General features: G+C 40.4%; 1 protein-coding gene across 1 annotated transcript; it reads right to left on the reverse strand.

Moving 5' to 3' along the window:
• Window positions 1–12,542: 12,542 nt before the first annotated feature.
• On the reverse strand, window positions 12,543–21,381 carry XKR9 (XK related 9; the record flags this gene model as incomplete). Its single annotated transcript, XM_084280470.1, has 3 exons — window positions 12,543–13,186; window positions 15,207–15,430; window positions 21,107–21,381. The coding sequence occupies 3 exons, from the start codon at window positions 21,379–21,381 to the stop codon at window positions 12,543–12,545; spliced, it is 1,143 nt and encodes a 380-aa protein (XP_084136596.1).
• Window positions 21,382–24,821: the final 3,440 nt, after the last annotated feature.

Raw genomic sequence — 24,821 nt, forward strand, 5'->3', positions numbered from 1 at the left:
ACGAAATAACTAAACCAAAAATTGAATGAAACATAGTCTATGTTTGTACACACTCTCTCTAAATGCTAACTTTATGAGAAAGCGAAGGGGCTAGCATCAGCCAAGCACAAGTCAGGAAATGATCGAATTAAATTTACACACTGAAGCTTAGGCTCTGTCCCCTGGGTACGTGCATTGCTGTGAGATCTTTGATATTAATATCATATGTCGTTTTCCAAATAGTGAAGTGCAGTAGCGTACATTTTTTAAAGAAAAAACTTACTTCACATATATAAATACGTATACAATGGAGTCTTGGTGCTTGTGTGTCACCTCCCTTCTTTGGAATGGAAAACAAATTAAGGATAACACCTAAAAGCCAAGGTCTCCTCTGCAGGACTGCAAAACTCTGTCAGTCTGTAGAGTAACAGTAGTATAAACACAAATCTTGCTTGCTATTTCTTAACAGAGCTATTAGCTAGTCTGAGGAGGAGATTATTAATGCAATTCTGTCTCCTTTTTGTGGTCAGGGAGGAGTTTCATCTCTTCTCAGTGGAAAGCAGGAGGAATCTTTCCTTTGTTCTACCGAACACCTCAAGGAGTCTCAGAGCTGAACACCTCCTGGTACCTACAGAAACCATGCAACTCCTCAGCCCTTCACAAATTAGCACAAATAAACCATACAGAGCAAGATGCTGACAAGATGGCCACATAATTCTGGGTGCTTGAGTGCATGAGGCACTGAGAGCAGAGGATCTTCTTAGAAACAGTTACTTGTTGAATACTGAACAATAATGCCCCCCAGAGAAGAAACACATTGAAAGCACAAATTTATGCATTTCATGTGTTTAAACTCTTGGCATGTTATTAGTCACACTGACCCAGTTTGTTTATTCTTAAGCGAAAATAAACAACCACAAATCCCAAGGTCTATCACAAGAAGACACTAATAGAATTCATCCATTTCCAGAAACAGATGGGGTAAAAGTACCGGCAGTAAAAGTCCATGATAAAGATGATCAAACAATTTAGGGATAAGGAATTATCATGGGAAGGCCCCTGCTTCTGGTTCATTTGCTAGGCTGCCTTTAACTCAGACCTACAAGCTCTACAGTAGCACAACATTTTTCCATCAGCAGGTCAGGAGGAAAGGCATATTTCATGCTCAGGTCACTGACCCAGACCTGTGGCCGAAAGGGAGTGATATTGATGTGCTCCGGAGCAGGTTTATCTGACTCTTAATCAGAAAGCCATTAGCCTGACACAAGGGTCAAAGTAGGGAGTATAAAATGCACTGATATAGGAGGGATCCATGTGATTTCCAGAAAAGGCTTGGAAAAAGAGAGTCTGTGGCACTTCCTCTAATTATTTTTATTACCGTGTTGGACTTCAAAACAGCAGCTCAGGAAAAGAAACAGCAAGGTAAAGCCTTGACCCCACTGAAATTACGGGGAATTTTACTGACTTTAGTAGAACAAAACTTGACTTTTTCCTAAGTTTAAAAGAATGCCTGCTTGTTCTGGGCATATAAATATTGCAAGATGGGCGAGGATCTTAGTGAGACTGAGAAATCCCCCTCTGATTTCCTGTGTGAACCAGAGGCAGTCAAACGAAAACCTTGGCTCATTCCTGCTGGACATGCTTCCCTGGCATCTGTCAGGGCCCTGGCTGGACAAATGGGCTTTAATTTCCCTGAGCAGCCTCAGGTGGGATCCCCACCACACCTTCTATCTGTCTGACCCTGAGCTGCTGACTGGTGTTAGTGGGCCTGTGTGGTAGGCAGCTTTCTCTCCAAGCCTATTTCTAGCTGCAACTTCTGGATGGACATCAGAACTGAGCAATAGCCTTATTTCTGGTCCTGTCTCCAGTGGTTCTGACCGGTGTCCCTGGCTGGACTTTGGACTTGAATCATCATTTTGGCTTGTCAGAGACTGTCCATTGAAGCTGTGTCTCTGTTTAACAGCCCTGAAATATTTTTTGTTCTGTGGGGTTTTGTTTGTTTGTTCCTCCCTCTCTTCCCCCGCAGCAGAGGAGGAAACTTGCACTATCTCTAAACACCCGAGCTTTCATCGCATGCGGGTCTCTCCTTTTGTTTTGAAAATGGTATGCCTGTTTCATTTGATACCCCCTTCTTATATCACTACAGATAAGTAAATAGTGATTATTACCTTTTGCTGTGTCGTGTCATAGGCCTGTAATATATCACCCTTCAGCTCACTCTGCTCTGATGCAATTTGTTCTTCTCTGTGAGAGTTGTGAAATAGCTTTGATTGTGCTTGTCTCCCTGTAGGTATTTTTTGTAAGCAGACTGCACTCTTCTTCTGAGATAGGGAAATATGAACTCTACACTGTATCTGAGGTCAACACATTGTGGAGCTGTAGCATGGCGTAATATAGATGTAAAAACAATCCCTTCACAAAAGCATTGAGAAACAAAATGCTATCTCAATTTGCAGTTCAACTGCAGCTCTTCTGGCTTAAAGGGAGGCCAGGCCTACAGTTCATCTACAAAGGCAAGCGATTTACTTGGTAACACAAGGAATTTTAAACAACTTAAACTGCCACCACTTAAATTATTATCCCATTCAATCAAACAACTGATCCACCCTTGACCTGTTGGACCGAGCCTTGGGTAATAGAGGATTGAAATAGTCTTCTCTAATAATCAAGAGATTCCTACATAATCCTAGGATAATTATAACTCTTCAGGTAAATCCAAACCCTCAGCCTGTATTTATGTACCTAACCTTCACTGCTTAGCTACAGATGTGCTCAAACCCATGAGTTGAGTACCTCACTAGAACTCCTCTGGCTATTTCCTAGCGCCACTGAAGTTCTCATATGGGAGAACCGGAGCAATTTAATCACAGAATCAAACTAAAAGAAGCTAACAATTCCTTATCCCACACACTAACTGACAAAAGTAACACTGATGCCACTGTTCCAAATTTTCTAAAAAATGTTGATTTTCACATTCCTGCTACTTGACTTTACAGGCTGACACTGGCTGAACAAAGAGCCTGGCTTGATAGGACATGGTGGGTTGAAAACATATCATTACCTGTACTGTAAATTTTTGTTGATAGAAAGTCTACCCCTGGCACAGTCAGCCTCCTGTCTTTGTAAGGCAAGGGAAAAAACAAGCCAAGAAAACCCTGACAGTTAGAGGGGGAGTCAGGAGTAGAATGGAGTGATACAAAGTGTTGCTAAAAAATCTAGTGTGTGAAATTATTGTTGTCACTCCAGTAATCACTTAGGTAATCAAATCTCCAAAATGGAGAACGCTTTCTTCACAAACTGAACTTCTGACATGATTACCATGTAAGGAAATCATCAGGCCATGCTCTGGTGCCTATTTGAGAGATTGCAAAGTCTTTTGTAGTAATTCTGCTAAGAACATGTTTCTGATGGAAACTGTTTTCCAAATGAAAATAGTGCCTAAAAACAATCAACTGCACAATAAGTGCTAGAACTGCTGATGAATAGTTCATGCTTGAAATAGATTAGTTGGTAGGCAACAGACCAAGGATGTCAAGGAAGGATTAGGAAAATGAAAAGCTGTTTATACAGTTGCTTATACAGTAAATAACACTACCCCTCCCAGCACAGCAACTACCATCTGTTTTCATCATATATATATATATATATGATGAGTATTTTGTGGTGCTTCTTTCTATTTTTGTTAGTATCATGTTTGGTCTGTTTCTTACACCAGAAGACATCACTGTTAGGGATGATCTTTTTGCGGTCAGCTATTGTCCCTGGAATAATAGGGGTAAAATACTTAAGATGCAGGTTATATAGACTTACATAAGCCAGGCTATAAGAACATACAGTTAAGTTAAAAAGAAAAAATGTTGGAGACTCTGGAGTCCTGAAGTTACTGACCTAAACCAGTCCATCTGGATGGATCGGGCTGAAGGAATCCCAGACATATATGTAGACTGGGAGAAGAGTTCCTTGAGAGTGGCCCTGCTGAGAAGGACCTGGGGATTCTGGTGGACGAGAAACTTAACATGAGCCAGCAGTGTGCTCTTGCAGCTCGCAAGGCCAAAGGTATCCTGGGCTCCATCAGAAGAGGGGTGGCCAGCAGGGACAGGGAGGTGATTGTCCCTCTCTACTCTGCCCTCATGAGGCCCCATCTGGAGTACTGTGTCCAGATCTGGGGCCCCCAGTACAAGAAAGATGTGGAACTGTTGGAGAGGGTTCAGAGGAGGGCCACGAAGATGATTAGAGGGCTGGAGCACCTGCCTTACAAAGAGAGGCTGAGGGAGCTGGGCTTGTTCAGCCTGGAGAAGAGAAGGCTACGGGGGGACCTCAGGAGGGGACTCAACTTTTTAAAAGGGTAGACAATGGCAGGACAAGGTGGAACAGACTGAAGCTAAAGGAGGGAAGGTCTAGATTAGATATTGGGGGAAGTTTTTTACAGAGAGAATGGTGAGGTTCTGGAACAGTCTGCCCAGAGAGGTGGTGGATGGCCCATCCCTGGAGGTGTTCAAGACCAGTTTGGATGGGGCCCCAGGCAACCTTGTGTAGATCCAGGCTGGAGGTTGGTGGCCCTGCCTGTGGCAGGGGGTTGGAGGTCTATGATCCTTGGGGTCCCTTCCAACCCAGACCATTCTATGATTCTATGATTAGTAAAGCACCGTGGAGACATTTTGGCCGAAGTCCCATAGTCAGTTGTACACGGTGCCGTAACCACACCAACAAACCCTCCAGGCCCCAGGTATGCAGTAAGCAGCTCTCTACAGTGGCTTTCTTAATGCCCCCCTTCACAAGAGGTTTACAGCAGGTCCCCGTGCCTTCATAGCATGGTCATTCTGCAGCTCGTGTGGACACCCAGAAACAACAAGGACGTAACAGTTCAACCTTACTCTATAGAAAGTTACCGGAATATCAATTTTTGGAAGGGTCCTGTGGTACTGGAAAGATATGTAGGCCAAAATTCTCCTTGAAACATAAAAAAGAGGAAGACTAAATCAGTTTTTTATAATAATATTTAGGTGTTGAAAGCCTCGTAAAAGCTACAGCTGTTTCTGACAATTGGGTCCATGTTAATGTTTCCCAGTTTTACCAAGAAATGCTGAGTACTGTGGCCTGCTCTTGTGTCGCAGTGCTATTTCAGGATCTGGAGGCTTCCTTCTTCAGGTTCCCCTAGCTCAAAATTCCAAACTATATTTATTATGTGACAACCTCCAGCAATAATGAAAAAGAGAGAGGTAATGCATTTCTTATCTCATTTTCACTGGTTATTCAAGGTATCATGTGATAAGAACGATTTATTTTTTCAAAAACTTTTTAGTGGTGCTTTTCTATAGTTACAGAAAGTCCCCAAATGCAGTCCTGTTACAGCTGCAGCATAGAGCGATGTTCCTGGCTTGAAAGCTATGTTGCTGTCTGAAAATATTTCATCTTCACTTATTACCAGGACGCTTTCAAGATTTTCAGTGTCAAAAATAGGGGTTTTTAAATGTTCCTATTTTCGTCTTGTTTGCTGTCTTGCAGATGGCTTGACATCACTTCTGTCTGTCCAGATGGAGTATACTAACTTCTGCATGTCATGGCTGACTGTTCCCTGAAGTTCAGACGATGAGTAAAACCCTTTTAGCTGGGGGAAATTTGGATGGATATGAAAGAAGGTGGGAAGGGCAAATGAAGACCTTTGCATCTGTTCAGATAAGCCACTAATTCAAACACATTCTCAACTGATTATAGATCAAAGAACGCTCCGCAGAACTAACTAACATGTTCCAACATCGTACATCTTCTTCTTTCATCTTATGAATGCCTCAACTGGCTCTAGGTGGCCCTCCTTGAGCAGGGAGGCTGGACCAGATGACCTCCAGAGATCTCACCCCACTTCAACCAGTGTGATTGTGACACAGCTGGACAGAAAAAGAAGTCATAAATGAGTAACAAAGTTATGTCAGGGCCAGAAGTACAGCAATGGCATTGGTGTAGGGATTGGAGGATTGGGATAACATATAAAAGCATGAAGGAGCAGGACAGGACCTAGGAAAATAAGGGTTAGTGTACAGAAGCAAAAAAATATGGCTGAAATGGGAGATCAAGAGATTGCCATAGCTAGGAAGGATGGGTGGAAAAACCACTGGAAAAAGGTTCCTGAAAAAGGTCTTACAGAGCTCTTGGTACAGAGAGAGGTGGACTATACAACATTCCTCATCAGAAAGAAGAGGGGAGGCTGCATGGCATCCTAACATGTGGATGGGACACTGAGACACAAAGGAAAAAAGTGTTGAAAAGTTCTCCATATATGTACAATAATCAGGCTTGCAGAAGAAAGGGAAGCATGCAACACTCAAAGTATCTTGAGACATGCAACAGAGCTGAGGTGCAGCAGAAGAGCTTCACTTGGGGGTACATCTCTGGCTGCACAGCCAGGCTCTATCCCTTTCCTCCAGTACACGAGCTGGAAACCAGTAGAGAGTGAGCTGAAAAAGGGGCTGCATGCTGGAACAGAGCAGGGACCAACCTGCATCTTCTCCCCCTCTCTTCCACACCTTGGGTTGTAAACCAATTCCTGTTGCTACTTGTCCTCCCCATGCCCAGCTGCAGCAGCAGGGACAGCTCCCGAAGAAGCTGACAATGTATGGGCAAGCCTCTTTGGAAATTATTTTCTAATAGCCTGTGATTCCAAGATATACCATGATAGAAGGTGGATGTTGCATGTGCTGACTTCAGTAGATGAATCCAGTCTTCTAAAATTTATGAAACAGGCTTTTGGCTTTTTTAACATGGTACCATATTGAATCGACCAGTTTATTGCCCATTAACTTCCCTCCATCAGCTTCTGGAACTTTGTATCAGGAACCACAGATTCTCCCTCACCTAGTGCTGAGAAACACCCTTTTTAAAACAAAAGTTCATATGGAGGTCTTAAATCATGTAGAATACTTAGCTTGGTGTATGGCTTTCTGACACATACATGAGATAGCAAAGACATAATATTGTTGGGACTTTCGTAAGCAGCAAATAGATCATTCGTAGGTAGTCCTACATTTTATTGATAAGTGGAAGATTTAGTATTTTAGTGGGATTCCTTTGCTTTCTTCCTAAGTAGTTGACCTGAAAACTCACTCCACGTTTTCTCAAAACACACAGAAAGAAGTAGCCATTAACCAGCAAAACAGGGGCCACCTACCTTACATGTGGAGTTTGGTAACTGCTGAGCCTCAGGAGTCCAGCCCACGTTGGTGGGGTGAAAACAATTATTGCCCATGACAAGGCCTACAAACTATAAATTTCTCTTCTCCCATGCACAATCCCTCATTAACAATCAAAAATATGTGGTTTTGTGTTTTGTTTTTCTTTCTGAGAAAGACCACACCTGGCTGCTTTAATTATACTTCTTAATACATACATGTAAACATTATTTCTTTGGCTGGGAGAACAGAAGTGAGAGAAGGCTTTTGGGTTTTGTTTTGTTTGCTTTTTTTAAAGAAAAGCATAAATTAGTTACTAATAGCTTCAATTGTTGTTCAAGTCTGATTATAATTATAGAGATTAAATCACTGCTTACAATTGTATATTCTTTTTTTTTATACAATAGTCATTCTTGTTTCAAACCACCGTGCTTATTTCTTTTTATAAAATCCCCCAGACTGTTTAACAGAACATAGTAGAAATGGACATGCAACTTGAAAAATAACCATGTTTATAGCATGCTTTTTTACAAAGCTGTCAATTATGATAACTGTTTGCCAAAGTTCAATCTCATTAGCCTATGCAAATTCTGACAATGTCATTTAAGAAGCTGTTTATAAGGGACTTCTTCCACATCATGTGGCCTGCGCTGTTTTCCCTTGTGTTTATGTAACTCTGCCATTCAGATTTGCAGGCTGTAAGGTCACACTAGTTAAGATCACGTAGTCGGTGCTCTCATAGAGAACCAAGGAAGAATTCATCAGGGTGAAGTTCCTTCTGCTTTTCTCCTTAGATGAGGAAATGTTACAGGGTCATACCAGCAATTTACACCCAAGTGAAACCTAACACAAGTTGATTTTCCAAGATGTTTGTAGGAGCCCAGTAACAACTACCTGTGCTTAATCAGAGAGACTAAAGCTCACTGGCAAGTGCTGAGCAGACAATGCACAACAGAACTTTACTACCAACTTTTTGTTCTATTCTGATTGCAACAGATACATATTCTTCTAAGTATCAGGACAAAGTGCTAGTAGCAGTAGTAACAATGATGAAGATTTTGTACTGAGATTAGCAAAATCACATTTCAGGGGCATGAATGTGCGTCCTAGCCTTTCTCTCTCCGCTCTGTTACTGAGGGCTGTGTTCACTGTCAGAAAGTAAAATGGTATGCTAAAGGCAGAAACACATGTGGAAACCAACACACTACCATGGGAAAGCCAGTGCACTTTGTAGTTTCAACTGGTTATAGCAGGCTAAGGTTAAGTTTGAAGCATCACTCCCTATCCCACCAATGTTGATGTTTTACTAAGTTAATGAATGTAAGAGTCACATAGTGGGAATCTTCAGCATGATTTGTATTTGTTATATGTTAGCTAACTAGAGATAAAAGAAGAAAACTTTTTGGTAAAGATGGATTCCAAGGGGTTATCTGCACTCCATTCAAATATTGATTGTACATCCCATTAACTTTTCTGTTCATCTATTAAAAATATGTAAGATGAAGCTAAAGTACTAGGAAGTACAAAGGAGCACAGAGCAGGAAAACTCTTCAGCTGGAATGAATGACAAGTACATGTATTGCCTCATGTTCAGACAAGGTAAGTTTTTAACTTCTCAAAATTGGGTTTTTTTTTTTTTTGGAAGAATATACACATGGTGAAAACTATGGGCACAATGTAGGTAAGCCTAAAACCAGTTACCTTGGACCTGTGTGTATGTTTCTACACCGCACAATAAAAAGGAGAGATCTGAATTTTTAACCTATCTTTGAGTTGTAAGACTCTATAGAAGAAAAAAGAGGTGGTACTTTAATGTCTAAATACACAAAGATTAATGTTTGGGCTTGGGGCTTTTAGAAAGAAGTATGTATGGCACCAGCAACAAGCAAGAGGTGGAACTCAGTACTCTGAAGAGTTAAAGTGAACTTTAGTCTTCCACCGTCACCCTCTGGTACTGTGTCTTCATAAATTTCCCCCGTTTATGGAGTGTTTTTGATGGCAGGCAATTCTTTGTTGAAAGTTAAGTGCTCTTTTATATGAATAAATAAAGAAGGCTTTGGTTTGAATGAATACATTATTTTGACAAATGTTTATTGGAAACCCAATTATGGCTTCATAAATCAGTGCTATCTGTGGTACATCAGGTGAGCTCACCGATGCCATCAAATGGCACGTTGAATATTAGTAGGATAATTAAAACAATTCTGTTGAATGTTGTTCCCTTTACCCAGGTCTGACAGTAGTCAAAACAGGAAGAAATTGTTTATTATTTTTATTTAAGTTATTAAAATACTTCTTGTAAGATGTAATGGACATACTTTAAAAAAAAAGAAAAAAACATTTGCTTTCAATTTGCAGTTAGATTAAAATGACAAGGTCAGGCACAATGCATGAGCTGAGTGGCAGCTGAATTTTAAGAGTAGTCAGGGAACAGAAAAGATATGTATGAAGTCTATTGTTTGAAATTACACCTAAGTGATGTGAGGCTTTGCTTGTTTTGTCTGAAGTGGTCACTGATGATAGGAAATGTGTCTAGAATCAATTCATGTGCTTCCTTGAACTCCCTGCTCCAGTGATTCTGAGTTATAATGACCAAATTAGTTAGAAGCTGTTTTCATAACTATGACAAAGAAGGGAATCAAGTAAAAACCTTGAACTCAAGGTCAAGCAGAAAAGGACATTAAAGTTGAGAATAAATAAACAAAAGTTTACAGGGGACAATCTAGCAGGAATTCCCAACCTTTGAGGCCCTCTGACTGATGACAGCAAAATGGAGACATTTACAGTACCTGAAGCAGGATGAAGAATCTACATGATTTCCCAGTTTTAGGATATGGCTAAAGTGATATTCATTAGGACTTACAAGCATAAAACAGGGATTGAAACTTGAGTAATTGTGTTTGTTGAGCATTTGTATTAGTGTGATAAAAATAGCCCCATAGGTGTCTTTTCTTACCGATTCAACATGAGTATAGCATTCTTCTCAGCGGCACAGAAGGAATGAGGAGACAGAAGGAGAACAACAGAAGGCAGCACAACATTCAGTTTTTCTCCCATGAAAGAAAATGAGTGTTAGGAGTTGACCAGAGAGATGGCAATGAAATACTTATACTTGGAATTTGTCTGTTCACTGAAAAAAACCCAATAATCACAGAGACAAATTTGTTTGTTTCACCAGAAACTATCCGTCCTCCAGAGCAACTCAGGCACCAGTTTTCTGGCATCTGGCAGCAAGCAGACAAACTGGAGGCCTCAGGCCTGGAACTCCCACACTAGGACTTCTCAGAAGCTCCTATTTCCCTAGAGATCTGCTTATCAGATAATGTGCCAAGTTCGAGGTCTTCTTCCAAGTAACGGTTAGTGTAACTCTCTGCAAGATAGAGACAATACTCTCCTTTTTCCACCCTACCTTACCCCAGTCCCTTCACAGGATTTCAGATGAACAAACAGAAGTATAGGAAGCCTTGCAGGATTAGTCTTCACTATTCAGCTGAGATCCTGTTTTTTCATAGCAAAGTAAGAGCACATACAGTCTAAATCCAGACATGCATTTTGCTGCCAAAGGAAGCATCACTAGTAATAAATGCTCTGTGGGTAAAGGAGACAGAACTTAAGGCAATCGTGATTCATGAGACAGGTAGAGCCTTCAGCTTTTTCTCTTACCTAAGCAGCTTTTTCAGGGCAAAAATTCTCTTTTCCAGTGCAGAGAAAAGAGAAGGTACGGTTTTACATATTTGTTTTACGAAAACTATTGCTCACAGATCATGGTTTTTTATGTCTTAACCTCTGGATCTGTGTTTTGGTTACCCTTAAGTGGAAATTAGGGATTTCAGAAGTAAATTATTATTATTACTACGCTGCTACTCTGTGTATCCTCAGAATGGCAGAACATTCAGTCCCAGCTATTCAACTAGAAATTATCTTCCTTAAGTAGGATTAAAGAGAGGTAAGTGGTTGGCCTAGTAGAGAAGTGCAGTGGAACTGCAACTGGAAAGAAACACATTTAGAAACTTCTCTGAGTTCTGCTAAGGCTGGAAGGATAAGAAGAAAAAGGCAGTCTGCAGTCCATGCACTCCACACCAAAGGCAAGAGGCACAGCTCTACAGCACCCTAATTATCAACCAAACATCAGCCCTTCTCCCAAAGTCTGAGGGATGTTTGCTGTCAATCAATAATGCTAACAGATTTGATTCCTGGCAAAGTTTCTCAGGTTTTCTTATCTCCAGCCTCTTTTCTCAGACCCTGTTTCCTCCCTTTGCCTGTGGCTACTTTGACTGCACATGTAAATTATTGGAAGGGGAATGGAGGGGAGAGAAAGAGCCCCATTCCAATAATTCAGATTTAAAATGCAGAAGCTCTGAAAGACTTCCCCTTACATTTTATTTCTGAAGCAGCTGTGGCTATTGGCCTTACTTCCTTTGCAGCTGATTTAGCATTTGACCGCAGGACTGAAATGTTGTCTAATTTCACTCTGCTTTCTGCCAAAAAGACTTGATGGACAAGCTGGTTATTCTATCATTTTCCAGGCCACATGAGTATAATGCATCAGAGCAGTTGCTTCTCTTTTCTTCAGAATCTGCACCACTGCATACTTTGTATAGCCCTCTGTCTCAGAGAAACCAGCATTTAAGGTATTGCACCTTAGAGCTCAAAGGAGAGGAAAGCTGCAAGGAAGATAGTTCTTCCTTTACATGCCAGACTCTCGTTGCCATTCATACAACACTCAAGCTCCTATTATAACCCAGAACAACAAGCTGGCATCACTCCTCAATGCAGAAGGTTGTGTGAAAGATTAGCAGAACAAAAACAATAAAGGAGTCATTGAAACACCTAGAAGATAAAAGGCTTGAAAATATCTCCCCAAATTTCCTCGTGGCAAGACAGTGATTGAGCCACAAATCTGAGTTATTCCTCTTCAGGGGATATTTAGGGAGAAGGCAGCATGGTTTGTAGCTATGCTTATCTAAAGAAACTGCAACTCTTACACTAATGGGGAAAAGCAGAGAGAGATAATTGATCACTGTTCCCAGTTATTTCAAATCTATTCTTCCTTCATTCCAGAAAGAAAAGCAAGCCTTGCTGTTTGGGTTTTTTTAACAACATAAATTAATAGAATATATTTTTAATGCTACCTTTCATTTGATTAACTTTTAGCTTTTTTTATTTGCATTGCTAAAAACTGAAACAGTTCATTGCTTCCTTTTCAACAGTAACTCTGACCAGCACATAAAGAAATATATGTTTTATAAAGCCTTTGTACAGCATCACAGAAAACAATAGTTATTCAGAGCCAGTAACTCTGGTCCATTATGTACTACTCAGTAATGATACATGACAAAAAATGACAGAGAAACAGACTGCCCAGCAGCTCCACACACAGAGAGAAAAAATCTCTACTGTTCATTGCATTATGAAATTTTGAAATCTACCTATTTCCAGTCTATCTTTTTGTCCTGCTTGCCCATCAACTTCATCGGAACATGCCTGCAGTCTGCAATAAGCAGTGGGATGAAAACACATATAATAAACAACAAGACAAATAATACCTAACACCAGGCTAAGAATTGTTGAGATACTCAGAATTATGAAGTGTATTTCCTCAATAATGGAAGGTTTCCAAAACACATGTAAAAACAAAATACCTACTGTTACAACAGTGTGAGTAGCATAATAAATAAAAATGCAAAATTTTGTTTTTCTTCCCTTTATGTTAAAAAAGGTAAAAATTAAAATGACTCCAACAACAGTTCTGTACAGATATTCCATCTTCTTAGATTTGCAAAATGTCGTATGTTGTTTCAAAGTCCAGGCGAAACCACAGATCCAAAGAAATATCAGAAGAACTGCTGAGATTTTAACACTTAGTAGAGTGATTAGTGAAATACTGAGTATCCAAGAAGTGATGGTAAGCAGTTTATAGAAGAGGTACACTAACTTGGGAAGCACACGAAATTCATCTTTATCAGGCAGAGACTTTCGCAGTGATATCTGATAATCAACCGTAGAAATGGAGATACCACAGAACGACATAATAATGGCAGCATCTAAACAAAACACAAGGATAAATGTTAAACCTAAACAGAAGATACTTATTTTACATTGTAATTTCTAAATGAACTTCCTGCTTTCTTAACACATTTTTTATGCCAATTTTATATTTCTACTGTGTTCCTGAACAAATCGCCTTAATTTTAAGGCTCAGCTTAGTTACCTAAATCCAAGCACCTAATGCTGTTTGGGATGCCTTTGTCATCCTGCCTGGCCTCCAGCCATTCATAAAATCATAGAATCTCCTGAGTCGTAAGGCACCCATAAAGATCGTCAAGTCCAACTCCCGGCTCCACACAGGGCCAACCAAGTCAGAGCATGTGACCAAGTGCATTGTCCAGACACTTCTTGAACTCAGTCAAGCTCAGTGCTGTGACCACTTCCCTGGGAAGCCTGTTCCCCCCTCATCAGGAAGCCATAGATGGTGATGAGGTCTCCCCTCAGCCTCCTCTTCTCCAGGCTGTGCATACCAAAGGACTTCAGCCTCTCCTCATAAGACTTCCCCTCTAGAACCTGTACTATCCTTGTTGGCCTACATTGATGGTCTTGCCTAAGTTGTGTTGTATTTGCCATTTCCATACACAGATGACTTAGAAATTCCCCAAGTATCACAAATAGCCCATAAAAATGTAAGTTTCAGTAACTGATATTGACTCTGGATTGTTTATAATATTAATATCTATAACTAAGACTTGACCCTTCAGATGGTCATACTTTATATTCATCAGACTCTTTTCTCTGAGTGCCTATTGACTCCACAGACTAAAAAGGATCACTAGACAGCAATGCAGGTCTCTCCATTTGGTTAGATAAATTCCAATCCTGAGTAAGTCAATGTCTTGACAATAATGCTGATAATTTTGAGCTGGAAATGGTACAGCTGTTGTGTCACTTCTGAGAGTTGTACCCCTGTATTTTCATCATGCTGCATTCTGCAATGCTGCTATATCCTTAGTTGTTTTCTGAATCTATCCTCCTCTGTAAGGTGAATGATGGTAGTGACAGCTCATGGGGCTACTCTAAATATATTACTGAGTTAAAGATGTACAGTTAGCAGTTTTAAAAGAAACTGTAAGCAAAACAAACAAACTGCAAATCATATACTAATTTTATTCAGTAGCTTATTTCCAAGTGATGTATCATTATATTTCTGTTTGATATTATGATTTGTTATAGTGAAATCTTCCTTCTCATGGATTTAGCAGAACAGACCATTTGCTAGACAGAACCTCTAACTAAATGCAGAGTAAATATACAATGGGGTGTATGCTGTCCATGGTATGTTTAAAATGTTATTCTATCACAAGTTACCTTTTTTAGGCAAGATACTGTTCTGGTTTTGGCTGGGATAAAGTTAATATTCTTCCTAGTAGTGGGTATCGTGCTGTTTTTCAGATTTAGGTTGAGAACAATGTTGGTAACACACTGAAGTTTTGGTTGTTGCTAAGCAATGCTTACACTAAGTCAAGGACTTTTCAGCTTTCCACACTGCCCTGCCAGTGAGGAAGCTGGGGCTGCACAGGAAGCTGGAAGGGGACATGGTGAGAACAGCTGGCCCAAACTGGCCTAAAGGATATTCCATACCATCTATAGGTACAGACTCTACAGAGGTTTGGACTAGATGACCTATAAAGGTCCCTTCCAAGCTAACGCATTCTATGCTTCTATGATTCTGTATGACATCATGCTCAGTTTATAGCTTCTGAGAAGCTGGGTGGGGGTTTGGACCATAGTTCAGGAACTATCTGGGCATCAGTGCTGTGTGGGTGGTGAGAAATTGCACTGTACATAACTTGTTTGGTAGTATAATAATAGTTGTTATTATTATCATTACCATTATCTCTTCCTTTTCTGTCATATTCAACCATCTCTATCTCAACTCTCTAATTTTACCTTTTTTTTCTCTTTTCTTTTAGTTTCCCCCCACTGGGCTGGGGGGAGCACACAAACAGTTCTGTGGTTGTTTTGGCTGCAAGAGATACTCAGCTTGCAAATTAGGGAGAAAGACAGACTTACATTCATAGAAATTATTTTTGCCGTATTCCATGAGGATGTAAATCTGGATAAAAAGCTGTGGTGTGGTCTCAAGGAAAGTCTTGAATATCCTGAGCATGTTAATATCAGTCACTACATCAATGGCTTGCTTTTGAATGAAGTTGGGAGGGTCTGTTTCTGATGCATCTCCGCTGCTGTTTTGTTTAAATGCAGCTTGGCAACCATATTTCAAAGCAAACCAGTACCTATAAAAAAAAAGGAGACTTGTTTAGACAGTGTTTTTTTAAAGTGCAACTCAGGAAAATCATATAGCCTAACAACAATTTTCCCCATTTCATTCTCCATTCAAATTTAGTCCTATATCTGTCTGGTATCAGTGATATCAGATCATAATTTATGACCAGTGATACCAATGCAATGTAAAAACTACTGGAGCGGAATGAGACTTGCCTGAGTAAAGACTACAAGCTTTATTTTGTTAGCTTCTTGTGTCTTTAAAAGTACTGCATTTCTGAAAATTCCCTTACCATCTCTTCTCAGTCTCTCTTTGACATACTCATTCAGTTTCTTTGTATCATTTTAAGGGTATTCATGAATATGCAGCTGTGAACATCCACATCTACATAAACACAACCTAGATCCATAAGCCCCAAAGATATTATCTCATGAATTGCAAAGATATAATAGGTTTAAAAAAAACCCAAACCACACTACAGTATTATTTTCTAAAAACTTGGGAAGACTTTAATTTCAGAAAATTACTTTCCATACACATAGATTTCCTGGGATGACAGAATCTATTAATAATCTGAGTGGCTTTACATAAAAAACAGTTTTGAGTTATTCTCTATTAAGCCTAAATGGCCATTTCCTCTGAAAGAGCAGTAAATGAAAAGATACATGGAATTAGTTTCAACTGGTGTGCATTCTGCATGGTAAAGAACCTTTTTTGTTCAGGTTCTCTCTGATGTCATGCTTAGGGATAAATAAAACCTAGTTCTTATTCCCATTTTCAAGGCCATTGCTTCAGGCCTGGAGGTGGACATAGCACTCTAGAATGGGGAGAACTTCGCTCTTCTCCTTGCAGAGATTCACAGAACACAGCCCTGCTGTTTTAGCCATACACTGATTCTGTGAGTTGGCTCTAGATCCATTATTTACTCCCAAAGGAAACTGTTTTCTACTTTTATGGTTTTGTGTATCTTACTCTTCTCTGAATAATTGCTCATAAGCAAAGAACTGAACTGTCTGGCAAGGCATCTGTAGCTTTTTCCGTTTATAAAACAATTAGTCTTCCAAAACATCTGGTTCCTGCATCTGAGATGTAAACATCTGGAGAGTTTAAGATGTTTTCAAGAAAAAACAACTGGGTAGACCCATCTGTTAGCTGTCCGTGGACTCACTCACCACAGCCTGTGTTTGTCCAAGCAGCAAGAAGTGGAAACCAGCTGCACAAATTTTGAGCTGCAGAGCTCACAGCTGAGAAGGCAGATGACACACATGGCAAGAACCAGACATGTTGTAAATGGAATATGCCAGTTGGATGCACACTTGAAAGCACTTGTCAGTTTTTGGATGCACATTCCTTCTAAACTGAGGATGTTACACCAGGTTTACATGGTGATAAGATGGTGCTATAATATTTTTCATTAGTTGTAGCTAATTCAGTTATTCCATTTCTGACTTTGAATACTGTATAGAACAAATTGGTTTTTAACTTTTTTACAACTGGAATTGTCATGTAAACAGTAAAGAATTAGTGTTTCTAAATTTCGCATTCACTTTGACAGGAGGGAAAAAAAAAACAGATTTCTGCCTTTATAATGTTGTTTTGCAGAGAATGCAGGTGATAGGACTCCTACTTGTCATAAGCGCTCATTGACACACAGCTCCACTGGCTGTTCTCGAGATGCTCCTACCTTTCATCATCATTTCATAATGGATGAAATTTGCTCTTGGTTTCCTATAAAATTAGGAAGGCTTTTGGTCTGACTAAGAACTCACAGAGGCAACAGCTACTTGTTTGTGTCGCTTCACAGCCTCACAACCTTCACGTGTCACAAGCGAGCTGCCTCGCCAGCGCTCCCATATCACCTGCTTCCCCTCAGATGTCCACAGAGGACTTTTCACCACAATCCCAGTACTACACTACACGTCCCATCTCACTAAACTACACTGATAAAGATTTGGGTGCCATTTAGGAATTCATGCAGGCAGGGTGTGAGAGACCTGGCAACAATGAGTGTCCTGCCTAAATTCTGGTCACGTAATCACAGTTTGCAACATCGTACAAATCCTTAACCAAAGGAAAATTATTCTCTGCTGCATGTTAAACTTAATCTTCTAAGTATTGAAAGTCTTGGATTAAATCCACAAAACTGATGTAACTAAGTCAATACTTGGGTCAGTAAATTTATATTAAGACAATGTGATCAAATACGTTATTATGTAACCTTTAATTCACTTAGAGTTGCGTTATAAAGCTTATTTTAATTGACTCTTGGTACCTCACTGACTCGGTATCTTAAATACATTTCTATTTGTTTTGCCCCATGGAACTTCTTGTGACACACATAAATTACTAGAGGCATGTTACCAGCCTCAGTTCTCATTTTTGATCCATTCTTGGTTTGGGTGTGTCTCACCCAGTACTAAGTCTCTATAGTATAAACTGCACATCACCTATCTTGACTCTGATTTTTTCTTACTGCCTTTTAAAATCATGTAATGAAATAGTCCCAGGTCCAGCAAAGCACTCACATTTACTCTGATGTCTTATGGACTTCTAATTCATTTTTATAAATATTAAATAAAATGCTTTTCATCTGCTCCCGTTCAAAGGTTCAGGGCATCTTGAGCCTACCTTTGAGCATCAAGAGGCACAATAGCAGCTGCCAATATCACAATGGCTGCTGCTTGTACAGCCTTCTATTCTGACAGTGAAGGTTATTAATTGCGAGAATTTAGTCTTCTGGAGGTGCCCTTGGCTGACACTGCAAACTGGTACGCATCAGTGGAGTCTAGAATTGATATGGTGCCCCAGAGAAATGTCCCCTTTTCCACATTTGCTGACTGTGTTGCTGCTGACTGTTACGCTGTGGTCTGTTCCCACTTCAGCTGACATCTGGGTGACCCACTTAAATGGTCAGGCTGAGAATAATTTTAGTCAGCACAGCTAATATATACTTTATCAACTTAATTTTGTCTCCTCGCAGATGATAACATTTCACGTGAAATATAATTACTGGTCTATGTTCTTTCCATTGAAAGAAACTAAAGCCTTATTAGGTAGTAAAAAATTTTACTTTTTCTCTACTTTTAACATACATAAGTGTATCCACACACATGATTTCCAAATTTCCTACGTAGCATTGGTGGTGTGATAACATAACCAGACTGATTCCCATTGTGCTGGGCACTGTACAAACATAACAAAGTTCCCTGTTTCAAAGATGGAGGAAGAGGTGTAAAAGGCATATGAGAGAGGAAGGGAGGGAAGAAAGAAAGGAAGAAATGAAGGAAGATAATTTGGTGAGATGTACACACATCTTATAAGTTCAGGCTAAGTTTTATGTACTGGCGAAGCCCCTATTTTCCTCTGTAGTGAATGGAGAGTACAGCTTCCTGCCCAAAGTGTAGCCTGAGTCCTGACAAAATCTGTTTTCATACATTGACTGGAGAGATAAACCTGAGAGACTCAAGATAAACCTAAGAGCCTTACTGTCTACATTAACTCAATAAATCAGATGACGAAGAGGAAGGACAGGAGGGAGTTGTGCAGGGATACACCCAAGAAAACACATATACTAAGAAGTATATAATAGCTGTTCACAGAGGTAGAAGCACAGATGTCAGCCTGCTGTTATCAGGTTATACTTTATGCATTATCACACTGCTGAATTTTGAGGAGTGGCTGAGAGAACTTTGTAATTTTTTTGTGATTTCCATATCAATTTGGAAATTTTCCAAGTGTTAAGTGGCAGCACGTGAGAAAATACCATTTGTGCAATAGAGAACAGGTGACCAAATCGACAATATTGTCAATGCAAAGGTCAAAATTGTAGTTGCTAGATAATAAGTCACACAGAGGAGATGCAGCTAATTCTGAGAAGGGAGCTTCCAAAATGACAGAAATTCGTGGTAGGAGCTATTGATTGGAAAAGGTACGACTTCGGGTAGATAAAAGAGTTTCATGGATTACTTTCGAGTTAAGGTGATCCGTTAAGATTTGCCCATAAAAGCAGCATTTCTCATGGATACAAGCGCTGAGTCATGATTACAGTATCCAGAGCCGTCGAGGATTGGAGCTGGGATCTGAATTCTGAAAGCCTGTGTTGAAAGATGAGGCCTTTAGAGATAGACACTAATCAGCAGAAAATTTTGGGGGCAACCTGGGATTGTAAAACCAAGCCAATGGTGAAACCAAAATTACAGTCCTGAACAGATGACAGAGAATGAGATCATAGAGGGAAGGGGTTTTGGCCAGGTGCTAAAAGGGAACCTTCTGCCATTCTGCATCATTGTTACAGGCAAAACATTCATCATCAGACACCAGAAAGAGAGACCCTAGCTTTCATTTCCTTTGAAAGGAACAAACTCAGAGAAGCATGTCTGAAGGTCACAAGCACAGTACAGCACTCCCAGCCACATCTGAAGATGAAACACCCTGGGGACAAACGAAAAAGGAGAGTGCTACAGTGGGCCCTGAGACATCCTGTCTAAAGGGCTGAGCCTGGAAAAGCCCCTGTGGCCTGGTATAGCTCACATGAACCAACATGTGTCCAAGGATCTGGTTCCTGATTAAGAAACGAGCTGGAGAAATTGGAAGAGGGATTTTCTTTTTTTCTTCAAAAGGTAGCATTTCTAAATTTTTCTAATACCTGACCCCAGAAAAACTAAACCTGTCAGTAAATACTCCTCTGTGAAGTCTAAAACTTCCAGATTGTAAGAGGAAGACGAGCAGGAAAGTAAAGTTAACGAAGAAAAGAAAAAAGAATGTTGAGAGGCAAAAGATAATTGTGACACCCAAAAGCTCCATCATTTTCCTTAGTCCGTGATAACATCAAGTGAATAAAACATGTGCATGAGGGAAATTTTTACACTGTCATAAATATGTCTTTCATCACTTTCCATAGAATAGTATAGGAAGTTAAGGAAGGCATTTTAAATAAGCATTTTATAAAGTGCCTCCGATAAGTCTACATTCACTCCTGTTTCTTGCATATTGCATACCAAAACCAGTAAAAATTCAGGACTTTTTGCCAACGCTTTTCACCTCAGCTCTAAAATGGAAGTAAAATCTTAGCACAAATGATCTCTACAATAATGATGATTATTTCATAGCAAACCACAGAATGTTAAGCACATGGCATTTTTAACTATTCCTGGACATGTGCCTTCCAGCAACAAAGGTTCCTGTCACCATTAACTTGGTCCCCGCAAGAAGTACCGCTGCAAGTATTCGTACTTACTATTAAACTGTTCATTTCTCTCCCAAATCTTGGTGAGTTTTCTACATATGGCTAGACTCTCAGGTTCAAAAATTACCTCAGCTGTTCCACCTGCTTAGTGTAATCAAATTCCCTTCTTAACATCACTTTAAAACCTTTCATTTATCACTACAACAGTATTACTCTGTAAAGCAAGCATTTTCATTAAATATGTCCTATCAAAAGGCTGACAAATCAAATAGAATTAGGCTATGAATTATAAAAATTATTGAAAGAAGACCTACATTTCCATCAAAACCTGACATCATCTACCCCTGGCATCATCAGATAAAAATCCACTTGCGTATATGGAACAATAATCATTAAGTCCAGAAATGGTCTTGTCCCTGAAGCCATATTAAGCATTTCTTAATAAACTGTCTTAAAGCAGTATGATTTTTCATTTTAAAATATATTGTAAAACATGCTTACCTAATAAAAATGCCACAGTGAAAGAGATGAACCAGAAAAATCCATTTCAGCACCCCAGTATTGGCACCTTCACAGTCGTTTTTAAACCACTCATAACTGAATATCTGAGTTATGAAGGATGAAAGACCTCTAAAACACAGTATCGATACACTCCAATAATACTGTCCTTGAAAGAAATATTTACTAGCTACCCAGAAGTCTACTCCAATATCAACTACATAGACTATAATTCCACCAACTAAAAAAATAAAATTCTGCTTAGTAAATTTCATCATGATGTCACAGTTGTCATTCTCTCTTCACCTCAATTAAAGGAAAGGAAAAAATATTCTAAATGCATTCCTGCAATGGAGTCTTTTTCCTGAGGATACCACTTGCTCATAGTGCTTTCTACAAAGGGAAGTTGGGTTATTTTATTACAGCAAAGGGACTTGCATTTTTCTGTATGCTTGATTTAAATATTAAATTCATTTCATTGATAAACATCTATTCAGGAAAAGATAAATGTCCATTGTCTCTTCAATTGGTGAAGCCATTCTTCAATAATGGGTCCTAAAAAGAAGAAAAAAGTATGATTAGCAGTAACAAAAAGTAACTTTATTCTAAAGCATCATACAGCAATTCTCATGACCATCTAAGCAAACAAGTACAGAATGCAGAATGTACTGAGATATCAGTGAACAATCAGCCCAGGCAAAGCTGCACCTTTGACCCAGCTGTCTTCCAGCTCTCAGGCTACAGGGAGTGCCAGAGCCTGTCACCAGGAATGGATGGCAGTAGTGAGAATGGCTGTGGGAGGTATGACCAAGTGGACAATCTTCTCAGGGAGAACTACAGGGCAATTGTCCAAGCAATAAGGTATCAGGTTAAGAAAGCGAAAGCCCTGATAGAATTAAATCTGTCATGGGATGTCAAGGGCAGCAAAAGCTTCTATAGGTACATCAGCGATAAAAGGAAGACGAGGGAATGAAACAGGACACCTGGTTACCCAGGATATGGAGATGGTTGAAACACTCGGTGACTTCTTTGCCTTGGTCACACCATCCAAGTAGCAGAAGGCAAAAGCAGGGACTAGGAGAATGAAGAACCACCCACTGTAGAAGATTAAGTTTGAGAACACCTGAGGAACCTGAAGGTGCACAAATCCATGGGACCTGACGAAACATACCAACAGTTCCTGAGGGAACCAGCAGATGAAGTTTCTAAGCCACTCTCCATCATATTTGAGAAGCCATGGCAGTCCGGTGAAGTTCCCACTGACTGGAAAAGAGGAAGCATAATCCCCATTTTAAAATGGAAAAAAAGGAGGACCTATAAAAACTACAGACTGGTTAGTCTCTCCTCTGTGTCCAGAAAGATCATGGAGCAGATCCTCCTGGACTATACTAAGGGACATGGAAAATAAAGAGGTGATCGGTGACAGCAATATGGCTTCACTAAGGGCAAATCGTGCCTAAAAAATTTGGTGGCCTTCTGTGATTGGGTTAGGGTGTTGATGGATATGAGAAAGGCAACTGATGTCATCTGCCTGGACCTGTGTGAAGCATTTCACAGAATCACAAAATCACAAGGTTGGAAAAGATCTTTGAAGATCATCAAGTCCAACCATTCCCATCCTAAGCTAAACCATATCCCTGAGTACCTCATCTACCCTTTTTTTGAACATATGCAGGGAAGGTGACTCAACCACATCCCTGGGCAGCCTGTTCCAGGCCCTGACAACTCTTCCAGTAGATTTTTTTTTTTTTGACAATGTCCCACATGACATCTTTGTCTATAAATTGGAGGGGCATCAATTTGATGGATGGATGGATGGATGGATGGATGGATGGATGGATGGATGGATCACTCAGTAGATAAGAAATTGCCTGGATGGTCACACTTAAGAGTTGTGGTCCAAGTGGAGATCAGTGACGAGTGGCATTCCTCAGGACCTGGTTTTGAGACTGGTACTCTTTAATATCTTTGTTGGTGACATGGACAGTGAGATCAAGTGCCCCTCAGCAAGTTTGCTGATGACACCAATCTGTGATGACACCAGTCTGTGTGGTGTGACTGACACACTGGAGGGAAGGGATGCCATCCATAGGGACCTTGACAGGCTTGAGAGGTGGGCCCATGCAAACCATATGAACTTCAATAAGGCTAAGTGCAAGGTCCTTCACAGGAATAGGCACAACCTCAAGCACAACTACAGTCTGGGCAGAGAATGGATTGAGAGCAGCCCTGAGGAGAAGGACTTGGGGGTGTTGATGGATAAGAAGTTCAGCATGAGCCAGCAGTGTGCACTTGCAGCCCAGAAAGCCAGCTGTATCCTGGGCTGCATCAAAAGAAGCATGACTAGCAGGTCAAGGGAGGTGATTCTCTCCCTCTCTCTACTCTTGAGAGCAGACTCTTGTAGAGACCCCATCTGGAGTACTGCATCAAGCTCTGGGGTCCCCAGCATAAGAAGGACATGGAGCTGTTGGAGCAAGTCCAGAGGAGGACCACAAAGACAATCACAGGGCTAGAGAACCTCTCCTATGAAGACAGGCTGAGAGAATTGGGCTTGTTCAGACTGAAGAAGTGAAGGCTCCAGGGAGACTGTACTGCAGCCTTTCAGTACCTGAAGGGGCCTTTAGGAAAGCTGGAGAGGGATGTTTTGCAGGGCATGTAGTGATAGCACAAGGGAAAACAGCCTTAAACTGAAAGAAGGTAGATTTAGATTAGATACGAGGAAAAAATTCTTCCCTGTGAGGGTGGTGAGGCCCTGGCACAGGCTGCCCAGAGAAGCTGTGGCTGCCCCCTCCCTGGCACTGTGCAAAGCCAGGATGGATGGGACATCCTGGTCTAGTGGAGGGTGATCCTGCCCATGGCAGGGGGTTGGAACTAGATGATTTCTGAGGTCCTTTTGAATCCACAGCGTTCTATGATTCTGTGAAAAAGCTGCTGGCAGCAATCCCAAAGGACGGGACGCAGAACATGCCAGCATACCACATTTGGGCTGATGCCACCATCAAACAGCAGCAGACAATACATGGGGAACAGCTGTGCCAAGAAACTTGGAGCAGGGGAAGGGCATGCGAAGGCAGGACTCCTTTGGATTTATGTGAATTTAGGCATGCTGCCACAGAGGAATGAAATGAGACAATTGGTTAATATCCCATGAACAAAGTGTTTGAAAGGTAATGACTATTCTCAGCTTTTGTTGACTGAGCTAGTCTACATTGTGACCCAGGTACAAATTAAAAAATGAGACCTTAAGCTTTTAATTTCCTAGTGAAGACAAGTGGGAACATAACAGCCTAAAAAGGTGCTGGGTGTTTAAACATATTTTTTTTTTTTTTTTTTTTGGCTCTAGGCCTTAGTTATTTCTAGCCTCTTGTTCTATCTCCTACTTAGGTTTCATGTCCTGACCATGAAGAGGTCAGGAAGATCAGGTTATCTTATAGCTGGGATAGCTGAAATCCTTTCACTATTTTTTCCCATCCTCTCCAATAAAATACCATAAATCTTTTTCAAATCATTAATGCAATTTATATCCAATTCACAGTCAGATTCAGGGACATGGACTGAACTTTGTGTTTACTAATGTTTCCTATCTGAAAACTTGTGTATGAACCTTGAAGGGTTCATTCAAGAAAATTCCAAGGGAAACTATTTCGTCTATACAAGAACACCATGTCATGATGAGCAGGTGATCCTGCTCCGGTGGGGAGGCTGGACTAGGTGATCT

This window comes from Gallinula chloropus (assembly GCF_964237585.1).
Source record: "Gallinula chloropus genome assembly, chromosome: 2".
In the NCBI taxonomy this organism is placed as follows: Eukaryota; Metazoa; Chordata; class Aves; order Gruiformes; family Rallidae; genus Gallinula; species Gallinula chloropus.